Source organism: Microtus oregoni, unplaced genomic scaffold (genome assembly GCF_018167655.1).
Source record: "Microtus oregoni isolate MIOR12 unplaced genomic scaffold, Mior012 000007F_ref0000211, whole genome shotgun sequence".
Lineage (NCBI taxonomy): Eukaryota > Metazoa > Chordata > Mammalia > Rodentia > Cricetidae > Microtus > Microtus oregoni.
In genome coordinates, this window is record NW_024543066.1 from 23,956,716 (window position 1) to 23,977,635 (window position 20,920).

The window sequence follows — 20,920 nt, forward strand, 5'->3', positions numbered from 1 at the left end:
CCCTGGCTCTGGGGACTCCTTAGCCACAGTTCTGTGCCTGCAGCCCCGTCTACAACCAAAGAGCTCATAAACTCAAGATGTACCTTTCCAAAATTTCACCCTGGGAAGGAAATACATAGCTGTAAGACCCAAGAACCCAGCAGTGTGGCATGGCAGGACAGTCAAGGAGCCTGCCCACAGGCGTCTCCGTGTCTTTCACTATGGTTGCCATTATTGAGACCTACTCAGAACCGGCCACAGCAAGTTATGGTCTTCTTTCCAGTCTGTCCCCATGCCGTGTCCTGGTCATCTCATATTGGAGTGAAGGAATCAACATTCAGTTGCCTCCTCCACGCTCCATACCACCCACAGGGTGTCTGGGATCCTTTCCTCGCTCTGAGGAAGGTGAGGAAGACAGCCTGGTTCTCTAAAGCTAAGTCTGACCATCATCTCTGGATTTTGTCTATAAAGAAGATGAGAACGCTCCATCAAAAAAGTTCATGAAGGTCAGTTCCGGAGAACGACTGGGGCTGGGAGTAGAGCTTTGTGGTATAACATGCACTTAGTATTTCCAAGGCCCTAGGTTCAAGACCCCCTCCCCACACAGATTTACTTCTTTAATTAGAAACTTTAACTTATTTGCATGCTTTTTTTTCTCTGTGTTTCACAGATTTTTACACTGGGTGTTATTACCAATAATATGTGTGTGAAGCAGATGCACCTGTATGTGGGCCAGTGAAAAAGTGTTGTGTGTGTAGGTCAGTGGACAACCTCCATTGTGTTTCTTAAGAGCTGGCTTTTTTTTATATATATATATATATATATATATATATAAAGTCTCTCACTGGCCTAGAGTTTGCCAATCAGGCTAGGCTGGCTGACTAGCTAGCCTCAGGGATCTACCATCTGCCAAGCACCAAGATTACAAGTGCATACCACTGTACCCAGCTTTTTCACATGGGTTCCGTGTGAAACCATCAGACTCAGGTTCTCATGTCTGTAAGGGTCATCTCCCAAGCTCTGCAGCAAGCATCGGGGAACAACTCTTTTCAATCATTATTAGAGTATTGGGGCATAGCTTAGTGGAACAAGGCTAACTCACATGAGCAAGGCCTGAGCTTTAGCCATCAGCATCACCAAACAAAAACAAAAAATATAAAATAGTAAAAAAGAAAAAAAAAGGATGTGGTTCACATGTGAAATTCCCCTTATAGGCTCACCTCCCTGGCTTCTGACACTGTTCAGGGAAGTTTTAGAAACCTGGGGTGAGAAGACGTGGTTTTCGGAGCTGGGTCATTGAGGCTGGACTTTCAGAAGCGGAGCCAGGCCCTGCTGCCAGCCCAGGTCCTCTGCTTCCTGGCTGGTGTCATGAGAGAAGCTGCTGCTCTCCCACGGATGAGCTCCCTCCAGACAACGTGTTGTTCACACCACTGTGAAGCACATCTTCTCACCCAGAGCTCAAACAGCCCTTTCCACCATCCAGATGCACTGGCAGCTCACAGCCATGCAGAAGTGCTACAAAGAAAACAGTCACTGTCTAGACCTGGGCCTCTGAGAAGAGGTCACCTGCCGAGAACTTCCCTACTCAGTTTTACGTGTAAGGAAGGTACCACACCCAACAGTGCTTTTGGAGCTGTCTAAGGCAGGATGGGAAGAAGTCAGGGACGTGAGAAAGGAGAGGAAGCCCCTTCACTCACGAATCTGCTTGAAGCCTCTTGTCTCGGGGGTGGGAGTAGGGCACTCTTGGGTGGGAGAGCAACATTTCCATCGCAATTAGCAACTGCTTACAACCTTTCTTCTTTCTCAGCTACAAACCTGCCATTTTCGAGGAACCTCAACAGACACTGCATTTACAGAGCAAGGACATGGTCTCCACCCTGTGAGCAACCCTAGAAGTCACACAGGATGTCATGTTATCAGGTTGTAATTACACACACACACACACACACACACACACACACACACACACATATATAAAGGTTATGATTCTATTGGGATGTATATATCTATATGTAAACTTATATATAGTTAAAATATAATCCAGCATATCTCCCCCTCCAGAGCCGCTAAATCCCATTTTATCAAAAAATGAGAGAAAAGGAAGAGGAAAAGGGTTTGTTAGCAACCTTTTAAGACGCCATCCGAGGCCCACCAAAATAGTGCACATGGCTAAGGCAAGGCATTAGTGCTGTTTTCCTTGAAGCGGCCACACCCACACTTGGTTACATGTATCCTTACTCAACATCTCTCTTTCTCCCTCAGCACTTGCATTTAAGATTATACTAAAATATCCGTGGACTCTGCTTCAAACTGCCTAGGCCTGAAATTCCTTTCTGGGTTGGAGCCATGAATCCAGCTTTGGTCCTGACCTGAGGTTCCTAAAAGAACACCTGAGGCTGCTGAGGGTGACAGTGGAGCTGCGTCTTTGTCCCCTCACCCAAATAGACAGGTGCACTTGCCGTCCACTCACAGATAACACAGCTGCCTGAGAATCGTCTGCTAATGAAAACTCTTCAGTACTGCAAGACCTGAATTCATTTGGGTGAAGCAGGAACACATACAGGGGCTCGTGTTTATGCAGGACAACAAGCTCACACCCTCTCCCCAGTGAGAAACAGGAGTGTGTGTGACTATTTAATGGAGAACCTAAGCTTCAAATTTTCTGAGGAAATGCTAATTAAAGGCTGGTGTGTGTGTGTTTGTGTGTGTGTGTGTGTGTGTGTGTGTGAAGAGGGGCCGACAGCTGGAAAGGAGGTATATCCTCTAGTACTTTGTAGCACAGTGGGGTAGCGCTGGTGCATTCAATTAAGAACTGCTCAAGAGGCCTGGGGGAATTGCTCAGTGGTAAAAGTACTTGCTCTGCAAGCATAGGGACCTGAGTTCAATCCCCAGCACTATCAAAATGCCAGGCTACATACACACGTATTCGCAGTATTGCAGGGCTGAAACAGGCAGATCCTGAGCTGGTAGCCTCTGCATGTGTGTGTATAAATCTATATGCGCATGTGAATAGCTTAAAGGAGGGGCTGGGATGATAGTGTGGTCTTAGCACAGTCTTGACTTACATGCATGACTTATAAACATGAGGACAAAAGTTGGACCCACAGAACCCATGTAAAAAAATAAAGCCAGTCTTTAATTGATGGCAGAGACAGAGACACCCCTGGGGCTACCACCTGCCAGCCAGCCAAGCCTACTTGAGTACCTCCAGGCCAGTGAGAAACCCTGTCTCAAAAATCAAAGTGAACAGCGACCGAAGAACAAGAGCTGAGGTTACCATGAGGTCATATGTGTGCATACATATGAACACACGTGTTTATCCGTGCAATATGAACACATAACACACATAGTTCAAAGGAGCTAGTGAATGAGGTTCTGAATTTTCCCAACATAAAAAAATAGTAAATTTTTGAGGCAATGGGTACGTTCATTACCCGTCATACGACAAATAAATACAGCATACACAATAAGTGTCAGTTAAAAATTGAAAGGAGTTCTTGTGATGGGAGGTAGTTCTGCCCAGATGAAATCTCTCACTAATTTCATCTGCTTAGCTAGGAAACAGAGAAACCTTTAAGTGGCACATGGTTGTCATAGCAACAGCAATACTCTGAGCTTGTGTCCACAGGGAAACTGGCTTATCAGTTTTCCCTTGCTTCATGCACAGTCTATGTGGAATTTGTCACTTGAACTGGAATAACAGGAAGACCTGCTTTGCTCACTCTACCAGAACTCCTGCCTGGCATTGCTCCTGCTCCCGGACCCTCTTCCACTGGCCGAGCCTCCTTGACACTACCTCGTTGATGGCCAGTTGCTCTCCACCTCCTCTTGGGTGGCTGTAGTGGTGCCCCGAGTTGTGAAGCTCTTCGTACAGGTCCTCTTCACTGCCTGTTTCCTCTGCGCACACTGTATCCAGAGTTCCATCCGGCATCCCTGGAAGGAGAGACAGCAGCAGGCAAAGAGCGTCAGCTTGGGAAGTGGAAGAAAGCAGGTGGCAAAGGACCTGGGTGATTGTAGAACCAGTATTACTTCTTTGGGAGGAAGGAGGGGGCCAGGAGCTACTTTGTCAAGCTGTCCTTGCCTGCTGGATGCAGAGCACTGACATCAATGTTACAAAGTCACCTAGCCCTGGGTCATAGCAACCTGGTAGCCAAGAAGACACCAGGGTTGGCTGGAGCACATCATCAAGAACTCTTGAGTTCAACTAAAAGTCATTTACCAATATCTATAAAGGGCCATAAAAGACCTAAGAGAAAAGGAGAACTTTTGAGTTCTTATCCAGTTAAGGTCCTTGCTACCCATCCTAACCACACATGTTCAACACCTGGGATCTATATGGTGGAAGGGGAGAACAAACTCCTACAAGTTGTCCTCTGACCTCTACATGTATGCCAAGGGTCATACATATGCAAACATAATGTGATTTTTGAGACAAAATAAAACTAATTTTAATTTTTGAAATTATAATTACATTTCTCCCTTCCCTTTCCTCTCTCCAAACTCTCCTATATACCCTTCCCAGCTTTCCTTCAAATTCATTGACTCTTTATTTTTCCACTAATTGTTATTGCATGCATACATGTATTTATATATCCATGTATATTACTAAATATAACCCATTGGGTTCATATAATGTTACTTGCTTATATGTTTTTAGGGCTGCCTGTTGGCACCACACAACCAATTAGTGTGTTTCCACCTTTCCTCCTGCTCCCAGCTCAATTGCCTGTAGCTCTCTGTGTAGGACTGAGACCTCTTGGGCTTTTACCTGTCCAGTATGGCATGTCTATTGGTATCATCCTTATTCATCTCATGCTTAGGCAGTTATGTTGGTGAGATTTTATGGGTGTAGACTTAATGTAGCTTCTGACATTACTAGGAGACGATCTCAAAGCTAACTCCCCGATCCTCTGGCTCTTACAATCTTTCTGCCCCTCTTTTCTAACGTTCCCTCAGCCTTAGGGGCTGGAGTGTTTTGTAGATGCATCCGTTAGAGCTGGGCTACACAACCCTGCACTTTCATTAGCTGTGATGCTACATGTTGATCTGTGCGGTAGTCTGAATATAATTGGTCCCCATAAATTCAGGGAGTGGCACTACTAGGAGGTGTGGCTTTGTTGGAGTAGGTATGGCCTTGTTGAAGTGTGCCACTGTGGGGGTGGGCTTTGAGGTCCCATATATGCTCAAGCCTTGCCCCCAGTGCCTCAATTCACTTTCTGTTGCCTTCTGATCAAGATGTAAGAACTCTCAGCTTCAATAGTATCATGTCTTCCTACATCCTTCCTTCTTTCCTGCCATGAGGATAATGGACTAGATCTCGGAACTATAAGTGAGCCGCCCCAATTAAATGTTTTCCTTTATAAGAGATGCTGTGGTCATGGTGTCTCTTCACGGCAACAGAAACCTAAGACAATTTGTATTCTGTCCTTTTGTTCATTTTGGTTAAGAGCTCTTGCTTGGTTCCTAGCATCCAGGCTGAGTTGCTCACAATGAATGACCTATAACTTCAGCATGCAGAGGATCCAGTACCCTCTTCTGACCTCCATGGGCACTGCACTCAAGTGCACATCCCACTCCCCATAGGTAGAAATAAATAGACCTTAGAAGAAAGGATACTCAATGTCACTAATCATTAGAGAAATGCAAGCCAAATCTCCCACATTACATCCTTAGTGGGTTATTGTAAAAGGAGGAAGAATAAGAAAAGATGGAAAAAATTTGAGGAGGCTGTGGAGAGGCTGGGCCCTTTCAGTGTCTTTTTAAAAGTAATACATAGCTGCTGGAGAGAAGGTTCAGTTGGTAGAGTGCTTCCTGTACAGGCCTGAGTTTGGTCCTCAGCAACCATGTAAAATAAAGAAAGCCAGGTATGGAGGTACATTCTCATAATCCCACTGCTTGAGAGGCAGAGGCCGGGAGATGCCTGACTGATTGGTAAAATTCCAGGATCAGAGAGAGAGAGAGAGAGAGAGAGAGAGAGAGAGAGAGAGAGAGAGACTCTGTCTCAAAGATAAAATGAGAGTAATTGAGGAAGGCATTTGGCTCTGGCCTCAGCACATGCGCACACCCACACCAACACTTCTCCACATATACACACAGCACAACACAAGAAGGTCACATGTAAGGTAATGTGTACCCTCTGTCATGGTTGGTTTCAAATGCCAGCCTGAAACAATTTAGACGCACCTGAGCGGGGAGCCTCAGTTGCAGAATTATCTTAACTGGAGTGGGAAAACGACTGTCAAGAGAGGGAGGATTGGCGACAGCCCTGGCGAAAAGCGGCTGGCGGAAGATTATTCACGTTTGTTCCGCTGACCTTGCCCCACTGCTGCTGAGGAGTCCTTCACAGACCTCAGAAGCCAGCTTTTCCCGTGCTTCTTCCAGGACCCCTCCAGGTTTTCTGTGCCAGATGGAACTGTTGAGGCACACAGCCTTCTCCTGAACTGAGAAAGTACTGGTTCCTCGACCTCTCAGAAGTGAGACAGCTGTGTTGCTAACTTGACTCATATCGCATAAGCTAATTTAATAAATCTCTTATATTCATTCTATCGGGTCTGTTTCTCTAGAAAACACTAACCCTGCTCCTAGGTATATGACCTCGAAACGTGGAATCAGAGACACTGATGAACACTTGGATACCAATGTCGGTGACAGCATTATTCCTGGTAAACCCAAGGAGGAATCAGCTCAGCTCCACATTGCAGAGGACTGGTGTGGGAAATGAGTGCAGAGTGCAGTATTTATGCAGCCTGAAGAAGAAACGAACCTTGAGAACACCATGCTAAGTGAGACCAGTGACACAGAAGAACCCGTATTGCATGATGCCACTTAATGTGCTGTCTAGACAGGCAAACGCATTTATTTTTGTTTTACATCCTGACCTGTTTCCCTTCCCTACTCTCCTCCCAGTCCCTCCCTCCCCTCCCCTCTGCTCACCGCCCCCCCCCCCCCATCTCCTCTTTTATTTCTCTCCAGAAAAGGGCAGGTCTCCCATGGATATCAACCAAACATGGCATATCAAGTTGCAGTAAGACTAGGCCCCTCTTCGCATTTTATTAATATACAATGTATTATTATATATTAAGGCTGGACAAGGCAATGAAGAATAAGGAAAAGGATCTAAAAGCAGGCAAAAGAGTCAGAGACAGCCCCTGTTCCCACTGTTGGGAGTCCCACACAAAAACCAAGCTACACACTATAACGTATGTGAAGAGGGCCTAGAGGTCAGTCTCATGCAGGCGCCCTGGTTATTAGTGCCGTCTCTGTGAGCTCCTACAAGCCCAGTTAGTTGATCTGTGGGTTTTCTTGTGTCCTTTACCCCTCTGGCTTCTACAATCCTTCCTCCCCATCTTCTTCAGGATTCCTAGATAGGCAAACTCTTAAACAGCAGGAAATAAACAAGAGCCTGCCCGCCAAGGGAGCATGGGATGGGAGAATAGAGAACAATTGCTCAGTAGCCACCAAGGCTTACGTGTGTGTGTTTTCTGTGTGGGCTCACGTGCATGTTTGGGTGCCGGTATCCTCAGAGGCCAGAAGCATCAGAGCCTCCAGAGGTGGAGTTACAGGTGGCTGCCTGACGGGAACTGAACTCAGGTTCTCTGCAAATGGAGCAAGCACTCAACTTCTGAAGCATCTCTGGGGCTCAAAGTTTATGTCTGAAGACATGGAAAAGTGTTTTAAATCTATAATGGTGACGGTGCTGCAATCCTGCGAAAATAATTTATCATGCTGAACTGAACTTAGAATGGTTAAATGTCCCCACTTGCCTTAACCACCCTGCCCATGACCTCCCTCTCCCTGATGCAACTGTCTGCTTGGGGCCACGAAGCCATACATGAAGAACCTGGGGAACTGCGTTTCAATCTTGTAACATGAGGCTGTGATGTCCCAACTACTTCATAAAGTAATTTCAAAGACTGGGGTGATGACCTAGTTGGTAAAGTACTTCTTGCACAAGCATGAGGCCCCACGTTTGATTCCCAGCACCCACATAAAAGGCCAGGCACAAGGGAACACATCTGTAATCCCAGAGTTGGGGAGGTGGAGGCAGGTGGACCCCTAGGGTTTGCTGGCTAGCCAGCATAGATCAACTGCTTAGTCAAGGTCAGTGAGAGAGCACATTTCAAAACACCACGGTAAAGAGACTGACCAGCGGTTAAGGGCGCAGATTGCTCCTGCAGAAGATCTGAGTTTGGTTCCCAGCACCCATGTCAAGCAGCAACGATTGCCTGTAATTCCAGAAGGTTCTAACACCTCTGGCTCTGTAGGAACCCACACATATACATATAACACCCCCCCAGACTAAAAATAAAATCTTTTTAAAAAAATGCATGTGGGATGCTCCTAAGAAACAGTGCCTGGAGTTGTTCTCTGGCCTCCACCATGCATGTACACACTTGTGTGTGAGCATATGTGTGCACATGTATATGGTTGCGCTCACACACACGAGAGAGAGAGAGAGAGAGAGAGAGAGAGAGAGAGAGAGAGAACATGCAATGGGAAACACCATACTCCAGCAGTAAACGGAACAAGATTTTTGGCACCTGAGAGTTTTAGGCCTGGCAAATTCAGAGTGCCAAGTATGAGAACAGTTATCCTGGGTCACAGCTATGATTTCTTGCTGAGCAGAAAGTGCTGACCCGCAGCACAGTATTCTAGAGCCCATGCTTGTGCAGGCCGGTGAAGTCTATACCTTACCAAACCACAAGCTTCAGCAAACAGTACAGAGCACTGTGACGATGTGCCAGGACACAAGATGATTGGATGACTATTTCCATTGTTTATGTCCCATGCTCCACAGTGCCACAAAGCATGTCATGGTTATTGTAATGATGGATTTTTATGCATGTGTATGTGTAGGCCTGAGGATAACCTTGGCTGTCATCTTCAGGAATGCTATCTCCTTTGAGACAGTCTGTCATTGGTCTGAAGCTCACTAAGTATGCTAGCCAGCAACCCTGGGAATCTGGCTGGCTTTCCCTCCCCAGTCCTGGGATTACAGATGTGTGCTGCTACACTCAGCTTTGTTAATGTGGGTGCTGGAGATTGAACTTGGGTGTGCGTGCTTGCTCTCCTCCCTGCTTCTGTTTGATTTTTCCTAATGTGCACAGGACACTTTGATCATATTACCCCTCCCGTGAGTACCAACAGTCACACACACACATGCACACAGCCTGCTTCTGTTTTATTTTTCCTAATGTGCACAGGACACTTTGATCATATTACCCCTCCCGTGAGTACCAACAGTCACACACACATGCACACAGCCTGCTTCTGCTGTCCTCTTTGTTAACTGTCTGCCTTTTAAACCACGGTTATCCTAGTCAGCAGCTGCAGCTCCGCCACGACCAGCAGTGGCGAGGCCGCAAGAGCCACAGCCTGAAGAAATTCTGTTCCCTCGGGTACCGCCTCTTTCAAAACCACTAAGAAAACTTATCTAAATCTCTGTTCCTCTAAAGAATTCAAAATTCAAAAGTTGAGGTAGACTCCTGCTTCCCGAGAGGTTGAATAGCAAATAGCTCGCCTCATTGCATCTCCCAAGAAATCCTCGCGCTCTTTCTCGCCCCTCCAGAGAAACCCTTCTCCACCAGGCTCCTCCCTACAACTTCCGGTCAGCTAGTTGCTGACTCAGTCTCCCGACCGCAGGTGAATTTTATTTAATCAAACACCTGTTTGCATCATTAAACAAATGTTCCATAGAATAAACAAAAGTAACACACCTTAAAATAATATTCTACAACATGCTTCTCCCTCTTTTGTCATTCTGTCTTTTTTTTTTTTTTTTTTTTTTTTGAGATAGAGTTTCTCTGCTTAGCTCTGACTGTTCTGGAGCTAGCTAGCCTCTAACCCAGAGATCCTCCTGCCTCTGCCTCCTGAGTGCTGAGATTAAAGGTATGTGCCACCACTGCCTGACATGCCCTAAGATTCCAATGTAAAACCTGCCTTTGAGTCTGGCTTGCATCATTTAAGATAAATGCTTCTACACTTCTACTTATTTCTCTGTAAATGACATGATTTCATTCTTCTTAACGGCTGGGTCTAAGTAGGTCAGGCTGTCCTTGAGCTCTCAACTGCTCCCTTAGTCTCCTGAGTGGCAGGACCACAAGGGCTAGGATTTTGGCCACCTCTTGCCCCCCCTCAGGCAGTCATAAAAGCAGGAAACTTCCTAACAGTCCCCTAATATTCTCTTTTCTTTCCCTCCCTAATACCTTTATTTTCCTCCCTCCCTTCCTCCTTCCCTCCCTTTCTCCCTCCCTCCTTTCCTCACTTCCCCCTTGCTGCTTTAATGCTGTCCCTTCCCCGACGCACCCCTTCTTCTCTCCTACTTAAGAGACACAGATGCGATGCTCGTCTTTGTCCTTCAGAGTCCGGCTTATTTCACTCGTCACAGTGACCTCAAGTTCTAGGAGTTAGCCTTGACTCCTGTCCTCTTCTCACAGTTCACACTCACACCAATGAGCCAATCTGTCAGCCTTCCCTTTTTAATTATCCAGAACCTAACGCTGTCTTATCCTTCCTTCCTCTGCCAACCCCTGGAGTAGGTCATGTCATTTGTCTGCAGTGTAATCAAGAGCCTTCCAGCTGGTGTCCCCCTTGAGCCCGTCCCACTCTGCAAACAGCCAGAAGGTCTGTAAAACACACAAGTGGACCGTGCAAGCTGAAGGCTCTGTTCATCTGAGAGTATATGTCTTTCTCACGGCACCCCACGAGGGTTGCCAGTTGCGGCCTCTGCACCTATTCATCCTACTTCGCTGTTCATCCACAAGCTCCTGATCAAACTGAGTTAATCAGCGTTGATAGAAGCCAAAGCAGCCACTCTTGTGGATATTGCATGCATTAGGGCTGGAGATAGCACACAGTTGGTACAGTGTTTGCTTAGCGTGCAGGAAGCCCTGGGTTCAACTTCCAGCATAGCATAAACTGGGCAAAGGTGTACGTGCCCGCAACTCCAGCACTCAGGAAGTGGAGATAGGAAGATCAGGTGTTCAGGGTCATCCTTGGTTCTATAGTGAGTTCAAGGACAGCTTATGCTATAGGAAACCCTGTTTCAAAACAGTAACAAGAAAACCAATGTCATCCATTGGCACGGAGGGATGTGTTCATGGTCCCGATTCAGGGAATGCAAGCCCCGAAACATGTAGAATTTACATAAGTTGCATCTTGTTCTGCTGCTTCCTTTCTTTATAGGCTCTGACACTGTCTTTTCAATGGGTACATCTGTCAAGACGGATGAAGCAATTTGCTCATGGCCATTTTTGTTTCCTTGTCAAAACAGTTCTCATCACTTTCCAGGGCATGGTGTTGAACAGTGATGAGACAGACTAATTCTCCTGGCCAAACTGAGTTTGGTTGGGGTGGACGGCTAGTGAACTCCAGTGTGTGAAAATACCGGGCACGAAGGAAGGGAGGGAGGGAAGGACTAAAGAAGGGAGGAAGGAAGGAAAAGGAATGAACATGCATGCATGCATGCAGCATGCATACATACATACATACACATATACATACAAACTCTAAAGCTGTAAAGACGTCACTGGGCCACAGAGGGAAAGGCAGGGGACTGATACACACCGGGGTCCTTGCTTCAGGGCTATTTGCTTCCAACACACACAAACATCTATTTCACAAGCTTTTCCATCTCTCGTGTGACTGTGCGCATGTGTGGCGTGTGCACATCTTCATGTGTGTGTGCACACGTGCTTGCGGAGGCCAGAGCACAGTGTTGGGTGTCTTCCTCATTCACGCTCCACCTCATTCTTGAAACCAACTACACAGGATTCTCCTGTCTCCGACTCCCCAAGTATTGGAATCATGGGCACACACTGCTGTGCCTGGCTTTTATGTGAGCTCTGGGAATTGAATTAAGGTTGTCTATCATTTCAATAATAAATACACAAGTAAATAAAAATTTTAAAAGAAATATAACAAAATTCAGATACTTTATAGTCTATCACTCAGTGACTAAGACATAGTCCCGATATATTGGCCATATGAGAAACAGGAAAGGATGATGGGTAACAGGGATGCCCATGAACAGAGACCAGCACTTCGGTAGTACAGACACAGCATTGCTGAGCATGGTGACACACACATGTAATACCAGCACCGAGGAAGCTGAGACTAGCCTAGGCTACATAGTGAAATAGTGTTGTGTCTCAACAAAACAAAAACAAGTGGCTGGAGAGATGGCTCAGCAGCAAAATGATTGCTGTTCAAGAATAAAGATCGAGTTTGGATCCCCAGAACCCATGCGAGAAGCTAGGAATGGCAGTGCATGTCTGTAACCCCAGTACTGGGGAGGTAGAAACAGTAGGATCCCTGGAGCCTCTGGCCCGCAAGACTAGCCACACCCACCCGTCAGCTCTGGGTTTGACTGATCTATCCTGCCTCAGGGAATAATAGGGAAGTAATAATCATGATTCCTGATATCAACTTTGGGCCCCCACACACATGTGCATAGGCACACATATACCCATGTGTACCTACATAGATGCAAACATGCATATACACACATACACAACACACACATGAAAATGGAAAAAGAAAAACAAGGTGGTAAGGGAACCAACGCTGTAATCAAATAGCAAATGAAAATTCCAGAGCTGGAAAATACAGCTTGTGTAATGAAAATACTCATTGCATAGCCTGACAGCAGAGTATTAATAAGAGAAGGAAGCCAGAGGTGGACCTGGCCCTGAGGGGGTTTGGTAACTCTGTGGGATAAAGATCCCTTCCTCCCACAACTCTCTGATGAAGAGACCCTGCAATCATGGGAATTTGAGGGTTTGAAAGGTCAGCACAGTCAAAACTGCCTGTGAGGGGCTTCTGGTCAAACTCACTAATCACCACTGCCCGGACCCAGTTCTGTTCTTCCTCATTAAGCCCATTAACTGTACGGATGCCTGCTTCTGAGAGACTGGTGTGGAGGTCATCCACTGATGGACATACAGCTGAGCTGGGTATTCACATTAGGCTGGGCTGTCACAGAGGGCTTCCCTGTCAATGCTTCCACACCTAGGTGCTGGTCTAGCTGCGGTCACACAGTAGCTCAGTCAAGGGGTCATTCTAGTCTTGACACCAGCATCTCTGGGTAGCCAGTGTCAGCATGACCTCAGAGGCTGGCAGGTCGTGTTCTTTCTACCCAGCCAGTGAGTCTGGCAGGATAACTGCTAGACTGCGTTAGCCTCTTGCCCTGCAGCGATTCAGCCTGATGGTGTGCACTGAGTGTCCTGGCCAGGACTCTGCTTAGAGCTGCAGAAATGATGAGAGGTGGCTGGGGAGATGCAGCCACTTTGCACAGTCAGCAGAGTGGCTATTGTGCAAGCAAGAGGAGCAGAATTTGGATCCTCAGCACCCACCTAAAAGTTAGGGTGCATGTCTATAACCCCATGCTGGAGAACTAGAGATGGGAGAACCTTGAATCTTGAACATCTGAACAGTGCCAGCCAGCTAATTCTGCTAAATGGTGGGCTCTCGGGTCAGTGAAAGACATCATCTCAAAAATAAGTACAAGATAAATCACAAATGATGGCTCCCAGATTTGAAAGCAAAGAGAAAACAGCATCTAAGCAGAGATCACGACGCAGCACGCATTTCCCTGTGAACCATCTTCTGTAATGCCGAGGCTCAGAACACTCATATATTACAGTTTGACCTTGACCTTAGGGCACACAGTGCTGTGGCTGACAGTCCCTTGCTGCCTGGCCTCCCCATCATCTGCAGCTGATGCTAGAGGCAGAACGAAGTGTTCATCATTAAGGCTGTGCTCACTAGCCCCACTCCTTAGGACAGCTATCCCATCGTGATGCTGCAGGCTGGCTGAAAAACGGGATACTGGCTTGCCGCACCTGCGTCTCCAGGCCCCTATACCTGTGTACAGCCTGACACAGAAGCACACATCTCTAATCCCAGCATTCCTAAGGCAAGGTGAGAGGTGGAGAAGGGAATGTGTGGACCAGTTAGCCTGGTGAATGCTGTGGCCAATTACAAGAGACCTTATTTTAAACAAGGTAAAAGGTGAGCACTGACAGCTAAGGTTGTGCTCTGACCTCCATACATACACCCTGGCACATGCGTGTGCATACAAACAGAGAGGGAGGGGAGGGGAGGAGGGAGGGGAGGGAGAGGAAGAGGGAGAGGGAGAGGGAGAGAGAGAGAGAGAGTGCGCTTGAATAAAAAAGAAAAAGAAAGAAAAAGGAACTCCTGCACTTCTGGCTTAGATGACTTTGCGTAGGAGGCTAGCAATCTTTTAAAGGCTAGTTCTAAACAGACAGTATGTGAAACTTCAAAACCATCTAAATAACAATAGAATTCTTCTAAATTAACCAGAACCAACTGGCAGCAATCTAAGCGTTTAATGCTAGACAAAAGGGCAAACCACACCAGGTGCCCACGCGAGCAGGGCTGGATTGTGCGTGGCAGCACAAGCAGAAATGAGAAGTGCGACAGATCTCTGCCTGCGATAATGGCAGCCTGTAATTTAAAACTCCACCCCTGGAGGCTTGGCACAGTGGAGCATGCACACCCTTAATCTCAGCCCCTGTGGAGGCATGCGGCTCTGCAGCTCACAGCCAGCCTGATGAGCTATAGAGCAGGTTCCAGGCCAGGCGGGGTTATACAGGGAGACCCTGTCAAAAAAAAAAAAAAAAAGAACAAAATCTGCTCACGAAGAACAGTAAGAAAAAGCTGACATCAAATATGTGCTGGAAAGGCTGTGAGCATAGCTCAGTCGGTGGGATGCCTGAAGCCCTGGGTGCCATCCCTAGCACTTCATAAACTGGGCTCAGTGGCTCACTCCTGCGATCATAGGACTCGGAGGCGAGGGCAGGAGTACCTGAAGTGCAAGAGCATCCTTCGCTAAACAGCCAGTTTGAGACCAGCCTGAGGTCAGCCTGGAACACAGGAGACTTTTTGTGTCAAAATATGCATCCATGTACTTGACGTCATGAGGAAGCCATAGAGATTCAAAGAACACCAGAAGACATACTCAGGCGTGGAAGCCAAGTTCATGGTTATAGTGATATAATTTTATGAAACTATCTCTTGACACCAATAGACTGAACTTCTGCTGGACCTCACAGTCAAGTTAGTAATCCACCTTGGGATCCTTTAAGACTGTGTATTCAACCTGCTGTCCTATTTAAGCTTAATCTACCTTTAAGAGAACAATGTAATGCCTTGGATTTCCAATGCAATCAGCTTGTACATCCCAAGTCAAGGCACAGCTTTCATCTGAGGTTATTATGTACTTTCCTGTGCTCCTGGCCCAGAGCGCATGTGTGTATGTGTACTATGGTGCTCAATTGCTGAAAGCAGCCGACAGATTGGAACCAGTCTTATACAACAAATATCCACCATAAATGTTGGAAACAACATATGGGTAGCGCTTGATATCATCTGTCTGCAGTACTGTTTGCTTTTCTGAGTGCTTCAGGGTCCGGTGACGTCAGTGAAATGACTTCTTCTCTTGTAAAGCTCTGTTAAAGACTTGGGCAATGCATCCTTCATCCTCTCCCCATGCCATGCTTTCTGTGTTAGTCGATAAATACAGAGCAGAGCCCTTCGTTAGGGGGCAGACATGAGGACATCCAGTCATCCGCATTCAGGATGGGCACAGATACATACAATTGACATACAAAGATAGGCCAGTAACCACAATCTACAGATAGGAGCTACTGGGAGAGAACTGGAGAAATCAGAATTAGGTTCCAAGAAGAAATGCTTTGTTTTCATTCCTTAATGTCTCATCAATGCATTTTAGTGTTCTCGGAGTTTCTCTCTGAATGTGCCAATCGATGCACACAGCTGCCTGTGCCCAGGGACAGAGAATTCACATGGCTGGCCCTCCCCAGAGAAAGAGAATGCTGATTCCTATTATAAACAAGAGATGAGGCTGAGGGGCTAACTAGACTTGTAACAACTTAGGAAGGCTGTTGGAGAGAAAGGAACTTGACACAGGAGTGACCTCCCCACCCAGGGACCAGCAGGGAGCATCTTGCTTTGTGTTTGGACTGAATGGCAGTCAGAGGACACTTTGGTTAATGAAGGACCTGCTTCGCTCCGAGTCCTCAGACACAGAGCTAAAGGAACTCTAGCCATCAGCTACTTAGCAAAAAGCAAATATGAATCCTCTCCAGAGAAGGACAGTAAGATCCAAAGCCATAAATTACGTGCATAAAGTATTCTACAGACTCTTTGTTCACCCTTTAGTACAGAATGAGCAGGTGCATGAGGAGGAAAGGGAGCATGAGGAAACGGGAAACTCCAGTATTTACAGGTCCCTCTGAGTCCAGGCCGCAGAGGGTTAGGTCCTGGCCATAACAAGTAGATAATGTCGTCTTCTTCCTTCTTCTATGATCTCGCTCTTCCTCTATCTTCCAGTTACCATCTCTGTTCCCATAGACAGTTTTTCTTCTATATTCATGTCTTGTATACATACATGATTTATATATATATCTATATGAAATCTAGGATCCATAAGTGAGAGAAGAGCCTCTTCTGGCTTCCTCAGGTACCAGGCACACAAGAGGTATATAGACATACATAAATGCATGATATTTATTTTTCTAAGTCTGTTTTAATTTGCTTAACATGGTGGCCTCTGGGTGTACCCATCTCCTTGTAAACAACATAACTTCATTCTTCTTTACAGCTCAATTCATTATATGAGACGCATCTTCTTTACCCGTCCCCCTCTGCTGATGGATGACTGTGTTGATAATATAATCACTGCAATAGAAATGACATGCAAGTATCTTCCTGGTGGGCTGACTTTGAATCCATTCAAAATATGCCCAGGGGTGGTATAGCTAGGTTGTATGTGGGAACAAGAATTCCTGGAAAGAGCTGAATCTACAAAGGCTCATAAGAACCTCAGTGATGTGGAGAGGTTGGAATGCCGCAGGTCCAGAGCCTAATTGCAATTTATCTCGGGTCATCATTAGCCCCCCAGCCATTCTTTGCTCGCCTCTGCATCTAACCCAACACTTCATGACAAATAAAAGCCTTTAGAACGTATTAACTCAGCGAAATCCTAGTTTCCACCAATCACAGGGCTAAGCGTGCTGTCAGATAGTAGCAATGGCCTATAGCGCAGCTTTCTCCATCCTGCCCTAACCCACCTACCTGGCGTGCCCACCAATGTTCTTCAGCAGGGTCATGATTTATGGCTTTCTTTGTTCTGTTACTACTTTGCTACTTCATTGGAAAGTGGTATCTGGGGAGACTTAGCAATCTGTTCCCAGGCTGTGTTCACTATGTTTGTTTCCAGAGTAAACCATATCTTTTTTCCTTTGAAGCAAGTGCTGTTTCTTTCATCCACATATGGTGTGTAGTTTTCTGAAGAACCCCCATATTGATTTCCATAGTGAACTCGTTGGCATTCCCCACCCCATCTCAAGCATTTGTTATTACATGTTTTCGTAATGATTGCCATTCTTATTGAGATTAGTGGGGATCTCGATGTAGTGGAGTCTTGTTTTTGTTTTTGCCTTCAAATAGTATTGTTTTCTTTATGCTACATGTAGTTTTAGCATGCATTTCCCTGATGGCTAATGATTCTAGCTTCAAGAGATGGAAGGCAAGACAGATGTTTTCAGTAGAGAAGGGAAACCAAATGGAACAAATGGAAGCTTTGGAGCAAAAGGAATGTCAGCTACCAGAGCTGGCAAGACTGCTCAGTGGCTAAGGCACTTGCCAGCAGGAATCCATAGAGTGGAAAAAGGAATCACATGCCAAGAAGTTGTCCTCTGACCTCTGCGTGTGTGCGGTTACATGGATGTGTCCCCACACAAGAACTCAAGATAAATAAATGTAATTTTTAAAAATTTAGTAATCAGAATCAATAGTTCAATGAATGTGTCCTTCAGTCGTTTACCATGGTTAATTTGTTACAGTAACAGAAAGATGACCAACACAGATTTTATGAAAGTCAACAGGTTGGCTGGGAAAATAAAGGAATTTAGGTTAAAAAAATAAAACCAAAAACCACTTTCAGGAAGTCTTGGAGAACTTAGATACACCACAGAGAAAACACCAGGCATGACCATTCTGACAGTCCGACAAGGACCACAGATGGGAAAGGCAAGACGGAGGAAGGAATAAAGATAAGAGGAACACAAATATCTGGGGGGAATATAAAGATGCGCCAACTCTACAAAGCAATAATGTTTTTTGTTGAATTAAAATAGACAGAGAGGGTCTGGAGAGATGGCTACAGGCTGAGGAGCACGGGCTGCTCTTCCAGAGGGCTCAGGTTTGTTCCCAGCACATACATAGTGGCTCACGCTGTTTGTGACTCCAGTTCTAAGGGACCCAGTGCCCTTGTCTGGCTTCCTCAGGTATCAGGCACACAAGTGGTGCCTAGGTGTACATGCAGGCAAAACATTTATACATATAAAAACTACACAGAAAAAAATATGAACAACTGGAATATATATATATATATATATATATATATATATATATATATATATATATATAACATCTATGGTTTGTAAGTCGGAAGAGAGAGTGGATGCATTATTCAGGAAAATATTAAAAGCACTTACTTTTATAATAGACTTATGTAGTAATAAGGTGCGGCGGGGCTGTGTCCCCGGCACCCTGGCTGCCTGCTCGGCTAGCTTATGCCCCAAAATAATTACACGGACACTGTATTCTTTTAAACACTGCTTGGCCCTTTAGCTCTAGCACTTACAGGCTAATTCTCACATCCCTAACAACCCATCTCTAATAATCTGTGAAAACCGGTCTTACTGGGAAGATTCTAGCCTAGTCCATCCTGGGTCGAGCTTCATGGCGTGTGTCTGCCTGGGAGCTGGGAGTATGGTGTCTCTCTCAGGCGTCTGCTCCAGAGAGCAGAGCTGTCGAGCCTCAGCTCACTTCCTCTTCCTCCCAGCGTTCTGTTCTGTCTCCTCCTCCCACCTACCTTCTAACCAATAAAATGGGCCAAGGCAGTTCCTTTATTAGCCAATGACCTTCCTCCATCAGACTTATACAAAATATTGCAGACTCTATGATGTAATCTGAGTCAAAAAGTAAATTTCAAAATGAAGTAGAACTTTGGGTGGTAGGGATGGTTCCCAAAGTCTTGTATACGCTAAGTATATGTTCTACCACTGAGCTACACCACTGCCTGAGTAAGAAAATATTCTGAATGGTACTTTCAAAACCTTAAGAATGAAAGTGTGTAGGCTTTAGGTTTTGTTGGAAACGAGAACAACAGTATTTTAATTTTAGCTGTGCTCTTAAATGGCAGTTTATTTGAATAAAGAATTCTTAATACTCTATTATTCCATTATCTTCTAGATTCCACTCATCTGGCTAATAAGCGGGTTTCAGTATAATTACGCCATTGTGTCTCCCTCTCTGCTTTTCCCTCTGTCTGCCTTTACAGTCTCATGAGTAGGCACCGAGGCTGGTGAAGGAAAGATCTGCATCATATAGCAATTTGGGAAAAGACACAACATTCATTTTTCAGCATTGCCTCTTTGTGCCCTCTCATCTCCAGCATCAACTAGACTGTAAATGTTTCTTACTTTCTCTTGGTTATCACTAAACAGGGTATGATTCTTGGATTAATTTATAGTCTGAGTAGATATAGTCTGAGTAGATATAAGTTGGACCCCAAATCAAGGTAAGGCATGGGCCCTGACTTCTAACCCTCAGCAGGACAGCAGAACCCCCGAGGGTTAAGAGAATCAGATATACCATCTGAACCCCTAGCACAACTTTTAAAGCACTCTAGTCTTGAATAAAGCCTTCAGTTCTGTGTTCAACCTTGAGGTCCCCAAGAGAGCACAAAACTCCAGCTGCTGCTTCCCAAGCCAAATACTGCTCTCCTCCCCATCTATGAGTTCTGTATCTCTGGAACCAACCAACTATGAATGGACTATAATTGGGGTAAAAAAAGAAGAGAAAAGCTTCCATCTATACTGAACAAAGCATACAGTCCATTGCTTTGCTCTTGGTGGCCCCCATCCCCACCAGAGGTGGAAGGTAAATCCCTATTATTGAACATACCATATACTTCAGAAATAGGGCCCAGAGACTCCTGAGCTTGAACAGACCTGAATGTGTCCCTTTAAGGACTATCTTTCATGGTACCTGAAAGCAACATATGAGTTTCCAAAGGAGGAAGGCAATCACCAGTTCTATCCAACTATGATGCCTGTAGACCACATCAATGACCAGCATGTCAGATAACCAACCCTAAGGGTGCAGTAGTGGCATGCATACCTTGGTGGTAACCAACTGCTCTCTAGTTGGACTTGAGACCTACTCAACAAGAGGGACCATACCTGGTACTGAAAACCTAACTACTCAGTGCTAAATCATGGTTATTGAAGAAGAATCTACAACCACTAATTTAGTAAACCAGCATCATCCCTAACAACAATCCATAAACACTTGTCATTATTTTTACAGCAAAGTGTAGTCTACACCCCTTATTAAGGAAACTTCTCTTTGCACCAGACAGAGACCACAAAAGAAAACCAAAACCAATCAAAATGCAGAGTTGGGGAGTTCAGTCCCAGTGGATACATAAAACAAACATTCCCTTATCTATGACTCAAGGATCCTTCTGGAAGAGGAGCTGGAAAGATGTTAAGGGCCAGAAGTTTACTGTGAGATTATGTGTTCTAGTAAAGGCAGATACCTGACTGTCCAAACATGAGTTGAGGAAGGACAAAAACAACAGACATGCCAAAGTGGAAGGGGAAGACCCAAGAGGCCTCAACCCTATACAGAGAACTATAGGCAACTAGGGAATACAGAGAGTGGGATAGTCTTCCTCAGGAAGAGCACACCAATTAGTTATCCAATACCAAATGTGGTCAGTCTGAACACATAACAAGTGAGAGACATTATATAAACTAAGCAGGTTGTATTTAGGAACACACACGCATGTGAACACACAGACAGATAGACATCCATGAAATAACAA

General features: G+C 45.5%; 1 protein-coding gene across 1 annotated transcript in view; it reads right to left on the reverse strand.

The window, feature by feature from the left end:
* Positions 1 to 20,920, reverse strand: part of Arhgef4 (Rho guanine nucleotide exchange factor 4) — a 96,739-nt gene that overhangs the window by 15,687 nt on the left and 60,132 nt on the right. Inside the window, 1 exon segment of the mRNA XM_041655975.1 lies at positions 3,776 to 3,912. Coding sequence (XP_041511909.1) covers positions 3,776 to 3,912 — 137 coding nt within the window.